The 19,857-nt window shown below is 37.9% G+C and overlaps 1 protein-coding gene across 1 annotated transcript in view; it reads right to left on the bottom strand.

Annotated features, from left to right (window-relative positions):
• The window catches only part of CDC5L (cell division cycle 5 like), a 46,966-nt gene that overhangs the window by 12,107 nt on the left and 15,002 nt on the right, over positions 1-19,857 (bottom strand). The window contains exons 8-14 of the mRNA XM_060021729.1: positions 19,247-19,435; positions 15,932-16,080; positions 13,809-13,971; positions 11,620-11,784; positions 10,306-10,386; positions 8,935-9,177; positions 6,127-6,324 (exon numbers count right to left, since the gene is read on the bottom strand). Coding sequence (XP_059877712.1) covers positions 6,127-6,324; positions 8,935-9,177; positions 10,306-10,386; positions 11,620-11,784; positions 13,809-13,971; positions 15,932-16,080; positions 19,247-19,435 — 1,188 coding nt within the window. The remainder of the gene's footprint in view (positions 1-6,126; positions 6,325-8,934; positions 9,178-10,305; positions 10,387-11,619; positions 11,785-13,808; positions 13,972-15,931; positions 16,081-19,246; positions 19,436-19,857) is intronic.

The raw sequence follows: 19,857 nt of genomic DNA on the forward strand, positions 1-19,857 counted from the left end.
ATGAAATAAGAGTGGCTGTCACAGCTGGGTGATAACACGTGAGGACTCATTACACCAGTCGACTTTGGCGTGTATTTGACAATTCCCATAATAAAAGGTTTTTTAAAATTCAAATTCAATATCTATTCTAAAGGATAACTATTTTGTTAAGACCATACACCACAAACCATGAAACATCAGTACAATGAAACATAATGGAGACATTAAAATTTATAAGTATGTCAACTACTTCAACATACCAAAATGTACATATGAAATGTTAAAATGCACAATTATGTAAAATTCATTTATATTAAACAAAATCTGAGCCTTTAAGTATTACTCAAACCTCTCTCCTAAAATTGACCCATGTCTCATATTTCAGACATTCATCAAAATTCAGAGAACAGAAAACTTACCCAGCCTGTTATTCAAGGTGAATAACTTGATAAATATCAATTTAATCTAATTTAGCTAACACTAAGAATGATATGAACCTAAGAAAAATGGGAGAGAACTCCTATTCACTAAAACTTGCCAACTGCCAGGCACACAGTATCTCATTTAATCTTACATTCTCTCAAACTCTCATTTCCATGAGACTAAAAAACTATTACACACCCAAATTTTACAGGTAAGAAAATTTGAGACCCAGAGAGGTTAAGTAACTTGCTCTAGGCCACAGAGTCACTAAGAGATGAAGCTATGCAGTTGTGTCCCACTTGAAAGTCCAACACATTAGGCTACACCACAGCTAATAAACCAGATGTCCTCCCTGCCTCAGCCCCTGAAATGCAAACATGCCTGAAGAAAGTCAAGCTGTGGGGCTAAATGGCTTAATGTCACCAGACAGTTCACTGAAAAACAAATTATTCTAGACACACATAAACAAGATCTCAATTAATGAATCTGCCCATCATTCCTTCCCTGATTTAGACATTAACCTGAACGTAGGCCACTTGTAAGAATTTTGTTTGACACTGGAGAAAAGCATTTCCCCCGCTTATATTTTTTAATTCCTAATTCTTTTATTCATAACAAGCTATAAAACTATAGGAAAACAAACATCTCAGAAATTTTTATGGGCAAAAAAGGTTATTTAACAACTCTTTAAGAAGTTGGGCAGAATATAACTAGAATAATTATTTACAGATTTCACCAAAGCTAATCCTTTGCAACAGACTTTAAAAGAGAGCAAGTGATTCTTTTTTTGAATGATACTTACAATATTATACTATTAAATGATCCCAATTTAGTTTTAAAGGCCTTCCATCTTTCACTCACACATAGATATGTGTAGATGTTCATATATTCATCTTTTTCTATCATATTTAATCTTATACGTACACACACCGCAAGATGTTTAAGGTGATTACATTTGAATGGTAGGCTTTTCTCTTTATTTTTTTATTTAAAATTCTCTACAAAGTACAGTTATTATTTTTAGAAAGAAAAAAAGCCTACAAATGTTATTTTTTAAATGCATAGAAGAGAAACTGTCTAAAAAAGACTGGCCAGAGACCAATGGAAAACTGATGGTCCCCAGGAGATGAATCAGTGGAACCATAAGTGTTTCCTCGGGTCATTACAAAAGGGGGCTGTATGGGACTTATAAAAGTGTAATTGTTACTTTCAAACTCACTAAGTTTGTTAAGGTTACTAAGCTTAAGTAATTCCAAAGTAAACACATTATCCTTGGGTCTCCAATACTGTCTTCAGTTAAAGTCTGTTACACTGAGGTTCAGAAACATTAAGAGCATCCCTTACTGAAATTCTTGCTTGGGGACCCAGAATATAACCTTATACCACTAGAAAAACAGGTTTCAGGATACCTAAAATAAATATAGTTAATGGCAGCTCCACTTCCTAGTCCATCATTCCACAATATGATCCTATAGCAGTAAAGATGTGGTTCAGCCACCGAAATGTTTGCAAACAAGAGACCACGAGCGACTCTCCTTTAATCTCTATACTGTTCACTAGCATTAAGTTTTAGCAGTGAACCATCTCTGTATTGATGAGATGCAGGTCCAATTCAGTGATTATTGTCAGCATCTATCAGTTAGCAACCATCAGACTGCATCCCTGAAAAGCAAGCTAAGCAATAAGGCAAAACCTTACTAAACACATCTCCAAGGACAGTAATGTATCAATAAAGCAATGCCGAGAGCATTTTACATTTGCCTAAGTTAGGAAATGAAACTCAAAAACTGCACGAAACAAATTCAACTCGACGTTGAGGCATAACAAAAGCAACATGGTTGTATCACAGGAGATCTCTGGTCCAGCTCCCAGAGTTCTTGCTAGAAACAACCAAGAAATCTGTTAATGCCTTTAAGGGTCATGGCAGAGGGCAGAACTTAAGGATGAGAGCGTTCCAGAGTACTGGGGACTTGTCTCCTGCTACAGCATCCACCCCCCCACACACATACACTCACCCACAAGGGAACATAAGCGCAAACCTGCTGAGATACAACATATAATCCCTCCACCCCGAACTGCCCACCAACTTAATCCTTACCCTAAGTTTTCACTCTTTAAAGTATTAAGGGAATTTTTTTCCTGTGTAAAAATATCTAACTTTATAATGAAAATCACTGAGAAAATGAGAGCCATTGTGCAGCCAATTTTGCTGAAATATAACCATTCAGTAAAGTCAGGGGTCCCCAAAAGAGTTCTACAAATACACTGAGAAGGATTTTAAATGTGTTATCTGTGTTCTTTAAGTTACTTTATTTCCAAGAAGTCAACGTTACATAGTATTTCTTGACTAAATTGACTGTGCCAGTAAACAGGGAGAAGTATTACCTCTGGACCTAGTTTCCACCTCTAAGGAAAGCCTTTCCATTTTTACAGCTAACATGACAAAATCTACTTTTCAGCCAAACTTCCTCAACACAGCCGTTTAGATACTATTTCAAATACTATTAAATTTAATGGCAGGCCTAAATTCAGACTTCTCATTTCACTTTTGCACCTACTGGAAATTATTTCACTCAAAATAATTATGTCTTCAGACAATTTCCTATTTCCACTTTAAGTGGAAACAAATTAGAACACTTCAAATTCTATTTGCACTTCCCAAATACAGTAATGACTCATTTATCTGGCATCGGAAAATGAGGTTCTTCTCCATTTATCTGGAAAACGCTTAACGTGAAGTCCACAAGAGCACAGAGCTCATCTGCCTCGTTCCCTGCTATATCCCCAGGGCCTAGCACAGGGGCTGGCACAGAGTAGATGCTCAGTAACATTCACTAAATGTGTGATTAAATAAAGTACTGAAGCTTTTTACTTTTAACCACTTGATGAAAATTTTTCTACAGTTATAGCCATCCCTCTTTTTCTGTTTTTTAAAAACATAACACTGAACAGAAATTAAGCTTTTCTTATTAACTGCGGTATCACTATAAAGAGCAATCACTCTACCCCCCTACCATATACCCATAACACCCTCAAAGCTATTCAAATAACAGGGCTTTTTGCCGCCATATTTAAATGGCCTCAACATGCTATGTTTTTATAACTTTTCCTTTTCTGATATTAGGTGTCATTTCTGTTTGCAACTGCTGCCTTATTTTACACACAAATGTCTGGTAAGGTCCTGAAATTAATTCTACCTCCTAAGCAGAATAAAATACATGGACTTGGTTACAATTCAGAAGTCTTTCCCACTTACTTCTGACCTGCAACTACACTGATTCTATTTATTTAACAGACTCCTTGTACCACCCACAACATTCTACATAAAGTCTGAGATGGTTCTACTAGTTTTAAATGAGTATCTTAAGGATTTTCGGTTAAGTTCTAAGTTTCAAATATTAATCAGGAGTAATGGCTCGAAGACTAGCTACAATATAAACCTCGGGGCGTATTTTTTAAATCCATTTAGGAGACACCAACCACGACAAAGCTGGATTTCATCTTGCTTGATATGCTGCGATAGGGCCATAATTTAGATTCACTGTTCCAGAGTTCATGGCAGCAAAACTCAAACACACTGGCAGCCATGGTGTACTGTGCTTGCACAGCAAGGCATATCTCCCTGAACCTAAGAGTGGAAGGATAATTTAAGTACAGCCTTTAGTTTATATAATACAACTGGAGTTCCTTCCCCACAACAAACTTTGAATAATGTTTATAATTTAGCAATCAACTGAAATGATGAAAGAATTACCACAATTGAAATAAAATATTTATGTATTTCAAACCAGGAGAATTGTGTCTTCAAAAACTAAAATAAGCTAAGACAAACCTAGTTCTGAATTAGGGAATGAATACAAATAAAATGGGGGATTTGTTTATTTGGGTTTTTGAGTCTCTTTTCTTCTTTTTAAAGACTTAATGAACTTTCATTTGAAATAAGCATAGTTCACTAAATTAAAGGATTTGATTACATGTTCTTTAAAAGTAACTAGTTGGGTAAACATTAAAGCAAGTTATCCAGGAGTCAAGAAAAGAAAAATTACTTCAGACTGTTTTATGAATATTCTTCCAAAATCACCAATCCTTCAGCAAAAATAATTCAACAGAAGATTTCAGTTCCTGGTACTGAACTGAACAAAGAGAACCACATGTTTTTAATGGTTGCTCATAAACGACCCAAATAAATCTCCAAAAGAACAGCAGTGGTTCTCTCTGTATTTTTCCCTTCAAAACTCACAAGACCAATTCAACACAGAAATAAAAATTACTGTACTTTATGGCACCACTCACTTTGTGACACATTTATTTGCTGTCATGAAAGTTAGGGCCTCAACAAAGTAAGTGAGATTTAGGGAAAAACTTTTTTTTATATTTTAAACAGCACAAAATGTCCTTACCACTTGAGGAAGAAAGAGTTTACCCACCTCAAATGAGATTTTCAAACTAAGTGAGAGACCTAAGTATTTATGTATAAGTGTTACAGGAAGCTTTCCAAATAGCTTTCCAATCAATTATGATGCTGACCTTAGATCAGAATTACACTGCTAACTACCACTTATAAGAAATGAAGCCTACATAACAGAAAATATAACTTAAATTTAACCACTGATGTTCTTTTTTAGTTTCCCTGTGAATTAAAACACAGAGCAACAGCACACCCTGCTGGAAGTTAATAACACAGCTAGAGTAACCAGCAGCACTGGATTGCTAAAATTTCACCCAAGATGAGAATTACTTCAGAAAGTCTGATTTCCCACTAAATGATAAAAGATGTGCACAGTCATTACCATTAGTGTCTATACATGTGACCTTGAAGGTAAAATCAAAAACGTTAATTTTAACAGGATATCGCTTTTTCCAGTTCATTTCCCTGGCCCCACACAGCCCCAAACACCCCTAAGTGATTTTACTATTTTTTTATTTTAACCCCAAATAAAAATATTTCCAAATCTACTTTCTGCAGAGAAACTGGTAATCACATAAGCGGAATCTGAGGCCACTTTGATTGCCTGAAGCACCCCTTTCTCCTTCCCATCCCAAGATATCCTGGCCTCAGAAACATCCCTGAAGACCACAATTAAGAATTCACAAGGCAGCCTAGCGGTCTGTGAACCACAATTTACATACCATTGGCAAAATGCATACACAGATTCTGGAATTCAAAACATGCAGACTATATTAAGAAACCACATGCCATGAAACTCCCATCTAGTATGTTTCAACATTTTCATAGACATGAAAAAATCACAGAAGCCATTGTCTGGATAATCCAGCTCAGTGCTCTCTCTGTAACAAACTGACAGGAATCCGAGGATGAGCAGAAAGGTACCAAAGTTCCGTAAGTGTGCCCTTCTGGCTACAGAAAGAAAGCTCCCTGGTACACTGAGAGCCCCCCTAGAGAAAACTGCATTGCTCTTGTAGCACTGCTCTGCACTCTTCTGAGTGACCAGTGTTCACTTCTTGGCTCTTTGCCCCCACATCTAAAAGGTTCTGATTGACCTGTGGTCAACTTGGAGGGCACTCTTCATCACAAAGGCCAGCAGCTCTGAAAACCCAATGAAGAAGGCCAAGGAAGATCAAACACTTCAGTGTAGTTTTTCCTCAAGAAATTCGAAAACAATTACCTTAGATCTATTTTTCTGAAGTTGTCTCCAGTGGTATTATCTGGTTCATTATTTCAATCAAAGTACATTTAAATTAGAATTTTAAAAGGATACCAACCTCAAGCCTCTTTTCCAGTGACTCAATTCTGTCCTTTTTGCTAGCTAGGTTGGCCCGTGTGTAGCGGCTCTGCCCAGGAAGATATAAAACTTGACTGTAGCATTCTTCCCACACCTGGTTATAAGCTTCACTTGAGAGTTCTCCGTGGCTCATACCTTGTTTTACCACTTCCATCTCCTGTACCAGAACATCCTGGGCCTGTTCACAATAATAATAACAATAAGCTTGAGTACTAGAGATACCTGCCATCAACAGAAATAAAAGACTAGTTTTTACTCCTCTGGGCAAAGACAATGAGCTCTGGTTAACTGTTTGTTTTGGAAGGGGGTTATAATACCTAAGCAAAATTAATTAAGAAGCCTAGAAGTCAATGCAGGTTGATCTGAAAAGCCAAGCATCCCTGTATCATCCCTGATAATGTAAACGTCCTTTGCCTTCACTCATTATAATAGCAGCTACCATTTCTCAGATACCTACTATGTGCCAGGAACTGAACTGAAAAGTTTTACCTACTTTATCTCCAAACAGCACACCACCCTTACAAAGCAGTCAACGTTAACCTCACTTCAAAGCTGATGAAACTAAGGCTTAGCGAGGTTAAACCACTTGTTCAAAAATACAACACTTGTAAGCGGACAAGGCAAGGTCACACCCAAGCCAATGCTTGGGCACCAACGCGTGCGGGTGCTCCTCCCTCTCTACCATCCCCCGCTATACTCTGGACTTCCCAGTATGGTGAAGCGGAAGTAGGCGTTTTTTTGACACCTGCCTTTTTTCTCATCTGAAAGAATGCCCCTGCCATTGTCAGAGAATAAGACTGGAGGCACAAATCAAATAATGATGGATCACAGACCAGCTTCTGTTCAGTAGAAAAGATACGGTTTAAGATGACAGAATGGGGATGGAGTTGGACAAGCCTGGGCTCCAATCACAGATTTAGCATTTAAGTAGCTATCTGAACTTGCTGAACTTCTGTGAGCCCATTTCTCATCTGTAGAGTGGAGATAGTACCTAACATGTTTATTATGAGAATTAAGTGACACAGTATACACAAAGAGCCAGCCCAACACCAGACACACAGACTCCATGAACATACCACATGAACTTTTTCCAGCCCTTTGCTTCATGGCTCATGAAAAACTGACAATTACTTTTTGTGCTTTATAGAAAGCTTTCAATCACTCCAGGAACATCAGAAAATAAACACAGGCCAAAATACATAAAGTCAAGATAAATAACCAGCATATGAAAAAATGTAAACAAAAAAATGGAAAATCAAGTCTCTAGAAGATAAAGAATGGATACTTTTAAACAATACCTCTTAGGGGAAATAATGGAAACAAACCAATTTTAACACACTTAATGAAAATCGGGCACTGTACCATCAGAGAAATGGTATTTCACTCTGAAACTGTACACAGTAAAAATTTACAAATTCACCTCTTATAATAACTAGGAGAGAGTACAGCTAAGTTCTACTTAAACCATCCCTAAAGAATCTGCTAAGTAAATAGCTGCTTCAAATTCTTCGGAACAAAGAGGACTGTAGATAGATAAATAAAATATGGGAGGATATTTAAACTACTGTGTAATCGTTTCAAATAATTCCAAAGCACTACTTACATTATTATCAAAATATTTATTAGAATCTGTCCCTTATAGAATCTCTATTAGCAACAACGTGATCTTTATTTCAGGTTTCCATATATACAATAAATTTAGGAAAATTTATTTCCTAAATTCCATCTTCCCCTCATATTTTCACTCTAAAAAGAGGAAACTGTTCAAGCATCAAGTTCATTGTCTAATTCTCACCCGGTTCAGTGACTGAACGTGCCTGCCAAAGTGCAGGCGGCTCAACAGAGGACAGCTTCCATGGTACTTACTGAAAGGCAGCAAGTCAAAATTACTCGTGAACCAGGGGCAAACAAACACAAATCTAAACCCTCCTTCCTTTCTCTATCTTCTTTTTAAAAGTCCTATAATAAACATGTATCACGTATGCAATAAGAAAAAGAGAAAGTAAGAAAAAGAGAGGAGAGAGGGAAAGTGCAGGAGAGAAGACAGACAAAGGAACCTTACCGGTTTTCTCCCAAGTTAGCCCATTCTAATGGATGAATCCATCTCTGCCCCTCAGGGCGAAAGACTAAAGAAAAAAGACTTTTAAGCTAATGACCACTCTGCTTCCAACCATGAAACTAACTCTATTATCTTATGCCACTGTACAGATTTCTAGTCAAAATCACAGCTGTTTGCTCTGTCAAAGCAGAAAGAATAAAATGCATATGGAGGAAGAGGCAGGACAGACTTTAGACAAGAAAACATTTCTTTATTTCCTTATCCAAAAGGGTAGGGGGAAATCATGTCAGGGGAATGAATTCAGTGAATATTTCCTTTCTGTGAATAGGTGAAAGATTGAATCTGTAAATATTTTTAATATATTCTTGTTTCTTCATAGTATTCTAAATAAGTGAGGTTTAAGTATTAAAGGCATTCCACCCTATTCAGAGACAGCAGAGTTAAACACAGAAAATAGCAACTGTAGCAACTATCAATGAGGCATACACCCATGAGACAAGAACACCGTGCCATCACAGCCAGTGTTCATCTGATAAAGGCCTGCCCCTGAACACAGGAAGGGGTGGGGGGGTGGTATGTCCTTTGCATAACACTTAATATGAATATTTATCTCTTAACCATATATTTCAGTTGCTTATGAACATCAATAAGGGAAAATGTTAATGTCTGTCCATGATACATGGGATCTAACAAATACTTAAGTCTTGAGACAGAAATATTCCATGATACCTTTTTCAGGTCTTCTTTGGAAAACTTTTCGTAAGTGTTATGTTCCAGATAGGCAATGTGCTCTGCATTATTGGTACCAAATCCTATAGTTTTTCCTTTTTTATTTCCAGATGGTTCATAAGGGTGATGCAGGAGGTCATAATGAAGCATTGTGATCATTTCTTTTTTGATTAGTTCTTCACTTTTCTGTAAATCTGTCAGAGGTGGTTCTACATTTAAGGGTCTTAGAATAGTTTCGTTTACCTAAAATTTTAAAACAAGTACAATTATTAAACATGTCGCTGCAACATGCTAATGTTATTAGTTCTACCAGCATGAATTAAACACAGGCACACCTTATCTGACTGGGCTTCACTTTACTGTGATTTGCAGGCAGTGTGTTTTTTTACAAACTGTAAGGCTGTGGCAGCGCTGCGTTGAGCAAGTCTATTGGCACCATTTTTCCAACAGCATTTGCTCATTTTGTGTCTGTGTCACATTTTGGTAATTCTTGCAATATTTCAAACTTTTTCATTACTATTCTATTTGTTATGGTGAGCTGTGATCTTTAATGTTACTACTGGAAAAAGATTACGACTCAGACTCAGAAACTTAGATGATAATTAGCATTTTTTAGCTATCAAGTACTTTATAAGTTACGTACTTTTTTTTTAGACACACTACTACTACACACTTAAAAGACTACAGTTTAGTGTAAACATAACTTTTACATGCACAAGGAAACCAAACAATTCGTGTGACTCGCTTTATTGCATGACATTCTCTTTACTACAGCGGCCTGGAACCAAACCTGCAATATCTCCGATGTATGCCTAAAGCAGTTTTACATTTTCAAAAGAAATTATTTTCCTTTTTTCTTCAAAATTCTTATTTGGGGACTTCCCTGGTGGCTCAGTGGTTAAGAATCCGCCTGCCAATGTAGGGGACACGGGTTTGAGCCCTGGTCCAGGGAAATCCCACAGGCCACAGAGCAACTAAGCCCATGCACAACTCCTGAGCCTGTGCTCTAGAGCCTGCAAGCCACAACTACTGAAGCCCGTGCACCTAGAGCCCATGCTCCGCAACAAGAGAAGCCACCACAATGAGAAGCCGGCGCACCACAACGAAGAGTAGCCCCCGCTAGCTGCAGCTAGAGAAAGCCCACATGCAGCAGCGAAGACCCAATGCAGCCAATCAATCAATCAATCAATCAATTTATTTTTAAAATTCGTATTTGTACCAGTGAAGCATTTCAAAGATTGGATCTGGGAACTGCTTTACTATATTCCAGAAAGTAGATGAAATGTCGTTTTATAGATTTTATAATATAAAAAACATCAATCACATAAAAAGAAACTTAAAACTTCCTAAGCCAGAAATTCTAATACTTACTTCTGATGGTCTTGGCAGATCTTTCTGGACAGCTTTGTGCATTCGTTTCATTTCCTTTACACGCTCTGCATCTCGTATGGCCTAAAAAATTATTTTAAAAACCATTTTTGCAGCTATACAGTATTTGACACATTTCAGTAAAGCTGAAAACACTTTAGTCTATAAGAATATGTTATGTTCAAGAGCTAAAGCTGTAGGAATCTGTGTTAAGTTTGTAGAAAGGCAATATAAGGCCACTAAAATTAATCAGCCTATTCATTCTCCTATTACAGTAGAAACTAAGAACTTCCAACGTCTACCAGGAGCATTCTCCAGATTTCCATGGCTCCCTCCATCAGATAATCATTCTTTTCTTGTCTAAATCAAATCCTAAATGTAGAGGGGATGCTTCCAATTATCCCTCCTGCAACACAACCTTTCCCTTCCACCTCAAAAGCTACTGATTTTTAATTTAAAAAGCCAGCCAATGAATGTGTTGTTTCCTGATTCTTAAATTATGAATAATGTGGGTTAACACATTAGAACTTCAAACCAGTTCTGAGAGTAAATGTAACTCAAAATAGCTAAGAGAACTAAACACATAAAGTATTATCATCTATTCCCCACCAAAAAGCACATTCACGTGGTTTCCCTCTAAAACGATTTCCATTGATGCCATTCTCACTCCAACCCCGGGAAATTATTCAATTTCTAAAACCATCCTGAAATGGACTGCAGCAAGAATGTCTGAAGTGGGTCACATGATCTCAGTTTTAGTTCAAGTTTCACCAGTTTCCAGCCACAAGACCTGAGAAAGTTAACTTAATTCACCTGAGCCTGTTTCCTCATTTCTAAAACGAAGCTGACACCTATCCTACTTACATCACCTGATTGTTACGCACAAATGAGAAAGTAATTAACTAGAAGATATATTAGTACAAGGTGTTACTAATTTTATTCTGACCCAGGCTACATAGCCAAAGCCACATTTTTTATTAGTTTACACTGATGAAAAACCATTTACTCAACCAATCCAAGATGTACTAGTTTTTAAGACTGATAATAACATCTTTTCTTGGCTAGTGTGAAAGCAATGTCTAAAAGACTACTTATATGTATTTTAAAGAAGCATAATGAATTTGACAGAGGATATTTAAATGGCTATCCATATAATTATACATTTTAAGAATACCTATCAAGATATTCTAAGTATATTATGAACTATGTGAGCAAATATTATTAATGATATAAGTAATTTTCTGCAGTGTAATTTTTTTTTAATACTGAAAAAACTTTTAAGTAGAGATCTTGAGACATGTAACAGTCATCACCCACCTGCTTCCGTGCATCCACATCAGCAGCATCTTCAATGTAAGTATCATCTATTTCACGGTCTTCCAGTTCCTTCTCGGCATTTTCTGGTAGAACAATTTCAAAGTCATTCTTGGGGGCAGGAAGGCCCAACAACCCTAAACGGAGGTGTTCACGAGATTCTCTTTCCTGTAGAAAAAAATTGGTCCTTCTCAATTCATACACATTAAAATATGCAACTAATATTGTGTAAGAGTTTCTAAAAAGTAATTAGCTTAATTTTAATTCTAGAAGAATGACCCCTAACTTCAGAGTTGAAACAAGATTTCGTTTAATTTCTATCTCCATTTCTTCCCTACCTTAAGACCAACCATAGGGCTTCCCTGGTGCCGCAGTGGTTAAGAATCCGCCTGCCGATGCAGGGGGCACGGGTTCGAGCCCTGGTCTGGGAAGATCCCACATGCCACAGAGCAACTAAGCCCGTGTGCCACAACTACTGAGCCTGCGCTCTAGAGCCCACAAGCCACAGCTACTGAAACCCGTGCGCCTAGAGCCTGGGCTCTGCAACGAGAAGCCACTGCAATGAGAAGCCTGTGCACCACAACGAAGAGTAGCCCCTGCTAACCGCAACTAGAGAAAGGCCCGCGTGCAGTAACGAAGACCCAACGCAGCCAAAATAAATTAATTAAATAAATAAATTTATGGGAAAAAAAATGAAACCTTTAAAACAAAAAAAAGGACGGCTCATAAACTTTGATTTGTGGTCAACAAATTTACTCTGGGATAATCTAACAGAAGGTTTGAGAATTATCTCTGAAGGAGCAAAAAAAAAAAAAAGTCCTTTAGGATTTCCATTTAAGGATTTCTGAAATTTAACAGCAAATGAAAAGAACAAGTTCAAAGGTAAATTTGTCCTTGGACTAATAAAACCTAACCTGAAAAGATGCCTGAATTTGTGTGTGTGTTTCTTTTCCATGCAAATACTAGATAATATGAAAGCCAAAGAAAACAGTTCATACTTCCCAAGAGAAAGTGCCTGGTACCCAAGTTTTCCCCAGTCCATTCTCAGCTCACTTCTCTCATTCCCCACTGCTCCATACACGTATGCTAGGTGGAAGGACCAGATGAGCTGCTATGACGCAAACATGCTCCAGGTTCACTCATGTTAACGGCCTCCATCTGGGACAGCCCCCAACCCTCCTCTGAGCATACCTCCTCAATGAAGGTTTTCCTAGTACCCACCCAACAAATGTGATTATTTCTCTGGCCAGCCAAAGCATGTTGGTTTTCCTCAAAGGGCTTATTTTATTCATATATTACAATTATTTTTGGACTTGGTTTAGTACTGCCAATCTCTCCAGAGCATAAACTTCTTGAAGACAAAGGACATCTTTACTCAACTTTAGATTCCCTGAAGTGTCCAGATCCGTGCTTTGCACACATTAGATTCTTCATTTGTTTAATTCTTATGTAGCCACTCAGAGTTGGCATTACCTGATATCAATTTGGGCACTAAAAAAAATTCTCAACTAACCAAATCTATACATGAAGGTAGAATTAATTTGTAAACCAGAAGCAGACCATCATTGGAACTCATTTTTTAAAAAAATCTCACAATGATCTTCTGTGGCATAAATAAGAAGGCTCAACAGTGACGTAATGAAAGCAATAACGAGCAGAAACAAAACTATAACTTGTATAATTAGCTTTCTACATCACCTTGCAAAACATACAAAAGAAAACTTCACTAAGGTTAGCAACAAACATCAAATTAACGTGGCTTTGAGATCTAGACTGTCCTAAAAGTGTAATGAAAACAGAGGAATCAACGTTCAAAATCTAATTTATGAGGCATTCGAAACTCAAAACATTTTACAGAACTAGGAAAAAAAATTAAATGTACCATTCAAGAAGGTAAAGTATTAATTAGTAAATGATGAAAATTAAAAATCACAAAAGATATAAGGAGCATTACTATCAGCATAATCATTTCTGAAAAATATATTAAGAATAAGAAAAAGTAAGCAATAAGACCGTAAGATTTCCCTTCTCAAACCCTACAAACCATGTTGCTGTTCTGGTGTCCGCAGGTGTACAGAATCATAAGGTATATGCGATATGCACTGACAAGGGGAAAAATTTTAATTTGGTACCCATGAGATATTTTTTTTAAAACTTTTTTTAAAGAATACTAAAAGGGAATTGACATGTACCATCTGCTTCACATAAGAGGGATCACTGTAGTCTGCCATTCCATCCTCAGGATTAATGTTTAACTTGTCTCGAAGAGGCGTTCTACCCGGGGTAGAGTTAATAACTGGTTTGGGAGTTGTCCCACTCCGGGGAGTCAGCCCTTCAGATCCATGAGAAGGAGTTCTATAAAGACAGAAATTCCAATTAATGAAAGTGCCAATTTTATTTGGATCATGCTTTCAAATGTTTTTCACATAAATTATTTTACAAGGAAAACAGAAAAGAAATAAAGATTCCAGAAATTCCATCTCCCTACCTGGTTTTTAGTTAGACCTCTAGGTTAAAATAAAGCTTTGGTTCAGCTAACTCAGTATTTACACACAGTATATTTATTTTAATGACTTCAAATAAAGGCATTACATCTGATATTTTCTTACCTTATTAATAACTAGGTCCACCAAACATTTTTCAACCTTTTTTTAAATATATTTATTTATTTTTATTTATTTATTTTTGGTTGCATTGGGTCTTCGTTGCTGTGTGCGAGCTTCCTCTAGTTGTGGTGGCTTCTCCTGTTGTAGAGCACGGGCTCTAGGCATGCAGGCTTCAGTAGTTCTGGCACGTGGGCTCAGTAGTTGTGGCTCGTGGGCTCTAGAGCGCTGGCTCAGTAGTTGTGGCGCACGGGCTTAGTTGCTCTGCGGCTTGTGGGATCTTCCTGGACCAGGGATCGAATCCATGTCCCCTGCACTGGCAGGCGGATTCTTAACCACTGTGCCACCAGGGAAGTCCCACAACCTTTTCTTGACACATCAGGGTGGCTGAGAACACACAGTGGGCAGAGAGGTTGGCCACCACACTCAAGATCCCTAATGACTCCTTTTGAGTTCAGTATCTTCAACTTATCATTTGTCTCCTCCCTGCCTGTAGCTGTTGGCTATCACATCATCATCATCATCATAGATGTGCATACCTGAAGTACTTCCTCCCTCTACAGTTTGGAAACCAAACACCAGGCTTTTAGAATCACATCTAAATATGAATAGCTCTGAGTTAGGTCTAAGAAACTCTCTTAGGAATAAAAGCCATAGACTTTGCACCTTATAGTTTAAATGTTCAAAGCCTTTTTTATTTTTTTGGTTGATTACTTCCTGTATCTTGGCTGTGTTCCAGACAGGTGGTGCTGCCAGAGAGTTGTTCCCAGAGGTGAGGTGAGGTGTTACCATATAACACATGGTCCCTGCCCTCAATGAGCTTACAATCTAGTTGAGAAATGAGACACCCACGGGGAAAAGAGGGATTAGGTTCTCTTGCAAGCCTTGCAATTAAATATTATATAAGGTTTTAGGGGCCAATGTTTCTTGATCCTGCTGTCATGTGCAACTATAACAGTCTTCATATACTTAACAACCAGTAGGAGGACATATTTGAAAATTAAAAGTAAACCCTAAATATTTCTAACCTTAAAAGCTCAAATTCCATTTTAATACAAATTGCTTCTATAATGTTTGTATCTTAAAAATTCTTCTTTAAAAACAGTAGCTTAAAACAAAAGAAGTATAAACAAATACTGAATTCTGAACTCTAGTTAATGACATACACAACTAGGAAGCGTTTACGGTGAAATGGACTAATACCTGCAACTTGGAAATTATTAAAAATAAGATAGATTGATGGACGGATATGTGATTAAAGCAAACACTGTAAAATATTAACTGGAGAACTGGGTGGTGAGTATATGGATGCTTGCTTTACCATTCTTTCAACCTCTCTGAATGTTAGAAATTTTCATAATAAAATGTTGGGGGAAAAGCAACAGTAATACATACATAAAAAGGCTTTTAGAATTTTTATAAAATTCACCAAATCATCATTAACAATGGATTGATCTGCTCTTTTAAATCAGATTAAAAGTATTGAGAAACGAGGTGATAGCACCAGAAACCCTGAAAAAAAAAAAGAAGCTCCATTTGGTATTTGACTATTTCCTGGATACTATAATGTTATTTGCTACTATGAGGAGAAATTAAAAAGCAAGTTAAACACTTATTTCCATTCTCTGCCAGCATTTCTAAAGCAAACATGTTGTCCAAGTCCTCAGATTCAAGTTTTTCTAAAACAGAAAACAGTTATTTATTTACAATACCTGAATGGGGTAGAAAGAACTGTGTTTGGAGTCTGTACAACCTGCCGCTGTGGAGTCACACCTGAGAAGTCGCTCTCGTGCAAAGGGGTGTTAAGTCCACCTTTTAATGGGGTGTCCACGTTGGTCAGAGCCATGAGGTTTTGGGCTTCCTGATTAACAAGAAGGTAAAGAAGCATGTTTTAACAGTTTAGACAGGAGAGCAAATTCCTCTCTTCTTGTCCTACTACACAAATCTTGAAACAGGCAGAATTCTTATACATTTTTCTCAATGAAAACCAAGAGAGAAAATGAATACTGAGCTGTGGCAGAGTTCAATACTTCCATTCCTTCTGTCGACCTAACATTAGCATGCCAGACGTTCTGGAATAGGGCTTCCCTGGTAGTGCAGTGGTTAAGAATCTGCCTGCCAATGCAGGGGATACGGGTTCGAGCCCTGGCCCGGGAAGATCCCACATGCCGCAGAGCAACTAAGCCCATGCGCCACAACTACTGAGCCTGCGCCCTAGAGCCCGCGAGCCACAACTACTGAGCCCATGTGCCACAACTACTGAAGCCCGCGCACCTAGAGCCCATGCTCCACAACAAGAGAAGCCACCGCAATGAGAAGCCCGTGCACCACCATGAAGAGTAGCCCCCCACTTGCTGCAACTAGAGAAAGCCCGCACGCAGCAACGAAGACCAATGCAACAAATAAATAAATAAATAAATAAGAATTCCCTAATAAATAAGTTATAGGGATGTAATGTATAACACAGGGAATAGAGCCAATATTTTACAGAAACTTTATATGGAGTATAACTATAAAAATATCAAATCACTATGTTGTACACCTGAAACCTATTCAATATTGTAAGTCAGCTATACTTCAATAAATAAATAAATACATTTTAAAAGAAAAACAATTTAAAAAGAAATCTCCCCAATAAAACATCCCAGCCAGTTCAGCCCACAGGAAAGTCTGGAGTCAAGGGGTCCTACCCACACCCAAGGAGTGTCTAGTCAGCTTTTAATTGCCCTACCCTTATTCCCTAGATATAGGCAAAGAACAAGATCGAAAGATATTTGAAGGGCTTCCCTGGTGGTGCAGTGGTTGAGAGTCTGCCTGCCAGTGCAGGGGACACGGGATCGAGCCCTGGTCTGCGAGGATCCCACATGCCGCGGAGCAACTGGGCCCGTGAGCCACAGCTGCTGAGCCTGCACGTCTGGAGCCTGTGCTCCACAAGAGAGGCTGTGATAGTGAGAGGCCCGCATACCGCAAAAAAAAAAAAAAAGACTGTGCAGGAAAAAGAAAACTTGTAAAAACAAAAGAAAACCATCATTAATAGCCTCAGAGGAATAAAAAGATATTAATTAAATGAGACATTTAAAAATTGAACACATTTAAAAAAGCGCTCTTAGAAATTAAAAATATGACAGTAGAAATTTTAAAAAAAGATAAAATTCAGAAAATCTCCTAGCAATCAAATCAAAGTCAATTAAGACAGAAAACCAGAGAGTAATAAGTAGCAAAATAAATTAATGAAAGGGACGAAATTTTTTAATTTTCAAAATAACTTCCCAGAATTGAAGGCCATGAGTCTATAGAATTAAAAGACCCACCAAGTACCTAGCACAGTGGTTAAAAATAGACCCACATCAAGAAACACGCATGTGAAAAAGAGAAGATCATATAAGCTTCCAGAGAAAGAAAAAACCAGGTTTCCTATTAACAACCTGAATGGCACAGGACGTATCAATAGCAACAATGAAAGCCAGAAGACACTGGAGCACTGCCTTCAAAACTGTGAACAAAAACTCTTTCAATCTGGAATTCTATACCCTGTTGTACTATCAATCAGATAAGAGGGTAGGACAGTTATTTACAGATATTCAAGGTCTTAAAAATTCCATCTCCCATGAAACCTTCCTCAGAAAGCCACTGACAGATACACTTCACCAACAAGGGAGTCAACCAAAAAAGCCAGAGACATGGGAGCCAAGAAAGAGGAGACACAAGGGACTTTCTAGGGTGACAGTGAAGGGAAAGCAAGAGAACAAGCTGTAACAAGATCTAAAGAGTAATCAGTCCAGACTAGAAAATTCAGAAGTTCTGGGAACGACTTCAAGTGTTGAAAAAGGTAAGAATACCTAAAATGTGACCAGATTACAGGAGATTTACAGTTAGTATAAAGTCCAGAACTGAATTTGTGCTAAGTAATCAGAAAATTTAGCGACTAAATAAAACAAGTATTAATTCAAAGAAAAACACAATACTGTACAGTAGAGTAATTATAAGGCATTTTGTGGGTCAAGTGCAGTTTGACCCACAGTTTACATAGTGAATGAATGCAGCTTACGTAGTCATAAGGTAAACCATAAATATGGAGCTGGCCAAAATTATGATTAACTATAATGGAAGATGGGAAAATGGAAAGCATGTGTATGCACAGTAGAGGCAGAAGGTGTGAGAAAGCCAGATGTTCAAATCCTTGGTGGAAAAATGCCTAAAACTGAAGAAAAACCAAAATGTAACAAGTGTCTTAGTAGTAAGGTGGTAAAAACAAAGAGCTATCACTGGTACCTCTAGAGAGCAAGCAATGAGGGGCACTGTTTTTCTTACAAAGTCTTGCAGGACTACTTGACTCCTGAATCAGTAGTCAAATTATATTTGACTATCAGAAAATTGAGATGTAAGAATGCTAAAAGACTCAGTAGTATTCCGTTAGGTTTGTCTATTCTCTGGCATGCAGACACCCTAAAGAACACACAGGGCTTCCCTGGTGGCGCAGTGGTTGAGGTCCGCCTGCTGATGCAGGGGACACGGGTTCGTGCCCTAGTCCGGGAAGATCCCACATGCCGCGGAGCGGCTAGGCCCGTGAGCCATGGCCACTGAGCCTGCACGTCCAGAGCCTGTGCTCCGCAACGGGAGAGGCCACAGTAGTGAGAGGCCCGCGTACCGCAAAAAAAAAAAAAAAAAAAAAAAAATAGAACACACACAGCTGTACACCCTATGTGCTACGGAGAGAGAGGGAAATAGTACTGAAGGCAGTCTATGCCAAGCTAAGTACAGAATCACAAGGAAGTTTTAAAAATTACTGACTACACGTGTTTGATTTTTTTTCCAGGACTGCTAGGCAATGTGAAATTTTTAAATGCTATGCTTTATTGACAGGATTTAGCTTCCCTACTACAGAAATCTCTAGCAGCTATGCATTCAGGACTGTTTCAAACTGCTTACCCTAAAACACACAAAACCCTAAAACACACAAATCCTTTATAATACTTTTAAGGATAATAAACAAAGTGAAAGGCTCACTCTACCATATGGCAGCCTACCTGCAGAATTCTGTCCTGGGAAGCTGGTGTTCGTGGTGTTCTCAAAGCGATGCTGTTGTTGGTGACATTGTACTCAGACAAGAGAGTACTGGAAGCCGAGTTTGTTATGCCAGATTCCTCAGCAGTTTGACGTGCAATTTCACTTGCTTGGCCTACTTTTACAACTTCCTGGAGTTCTGCATCTGAAATCTAAAGACACAGTTATCACAGTAGCAATATTTTAACCAAGAATAACACAGCTTAAAACTTCCACATTCCAGAAGATGAATTGCTGAAGCTGTGTGATGAGTACACAGGGGCTCGTTGTAGCACTCTCTTTACTTTTTGTGGGTTTGAAAATTTCCATAATAAAGTTTTTAAAAGTCTTCCCTATTTAATGGGGGGGAGGGAGGCAGAATTCCATATGTGACATAGAATCAAGCTGCAAATACGGAAATTCCTTTTCAGTATTTCCATACTGAAATTCTTTCAAACCAAAATATTTATAAATCAAGAACATAAAATAATAGTGTTTATACAAAGCCATTTATCAATTAGGGGGAGGGTGGGCACTAAAAACCAATTAAAATATCACACAGAGTCCACAAAGCCACCAGATCCCTAAGAAAATC

This window comes from Delphinus delphis, chromosome 10 (genome assembly GCF_949987515.2).
Source record: "Delphinus delphis chromosome 10, mDelDel1.2, whole genome shotgun sequence".
NCBI classification, from domain to species: domain Eukaryota; kingdom Metazoa; phylum Chordata; class Mammalia; order Artiodactyla; family Delphinidae; genus Delphinus; species Delphinus delphis.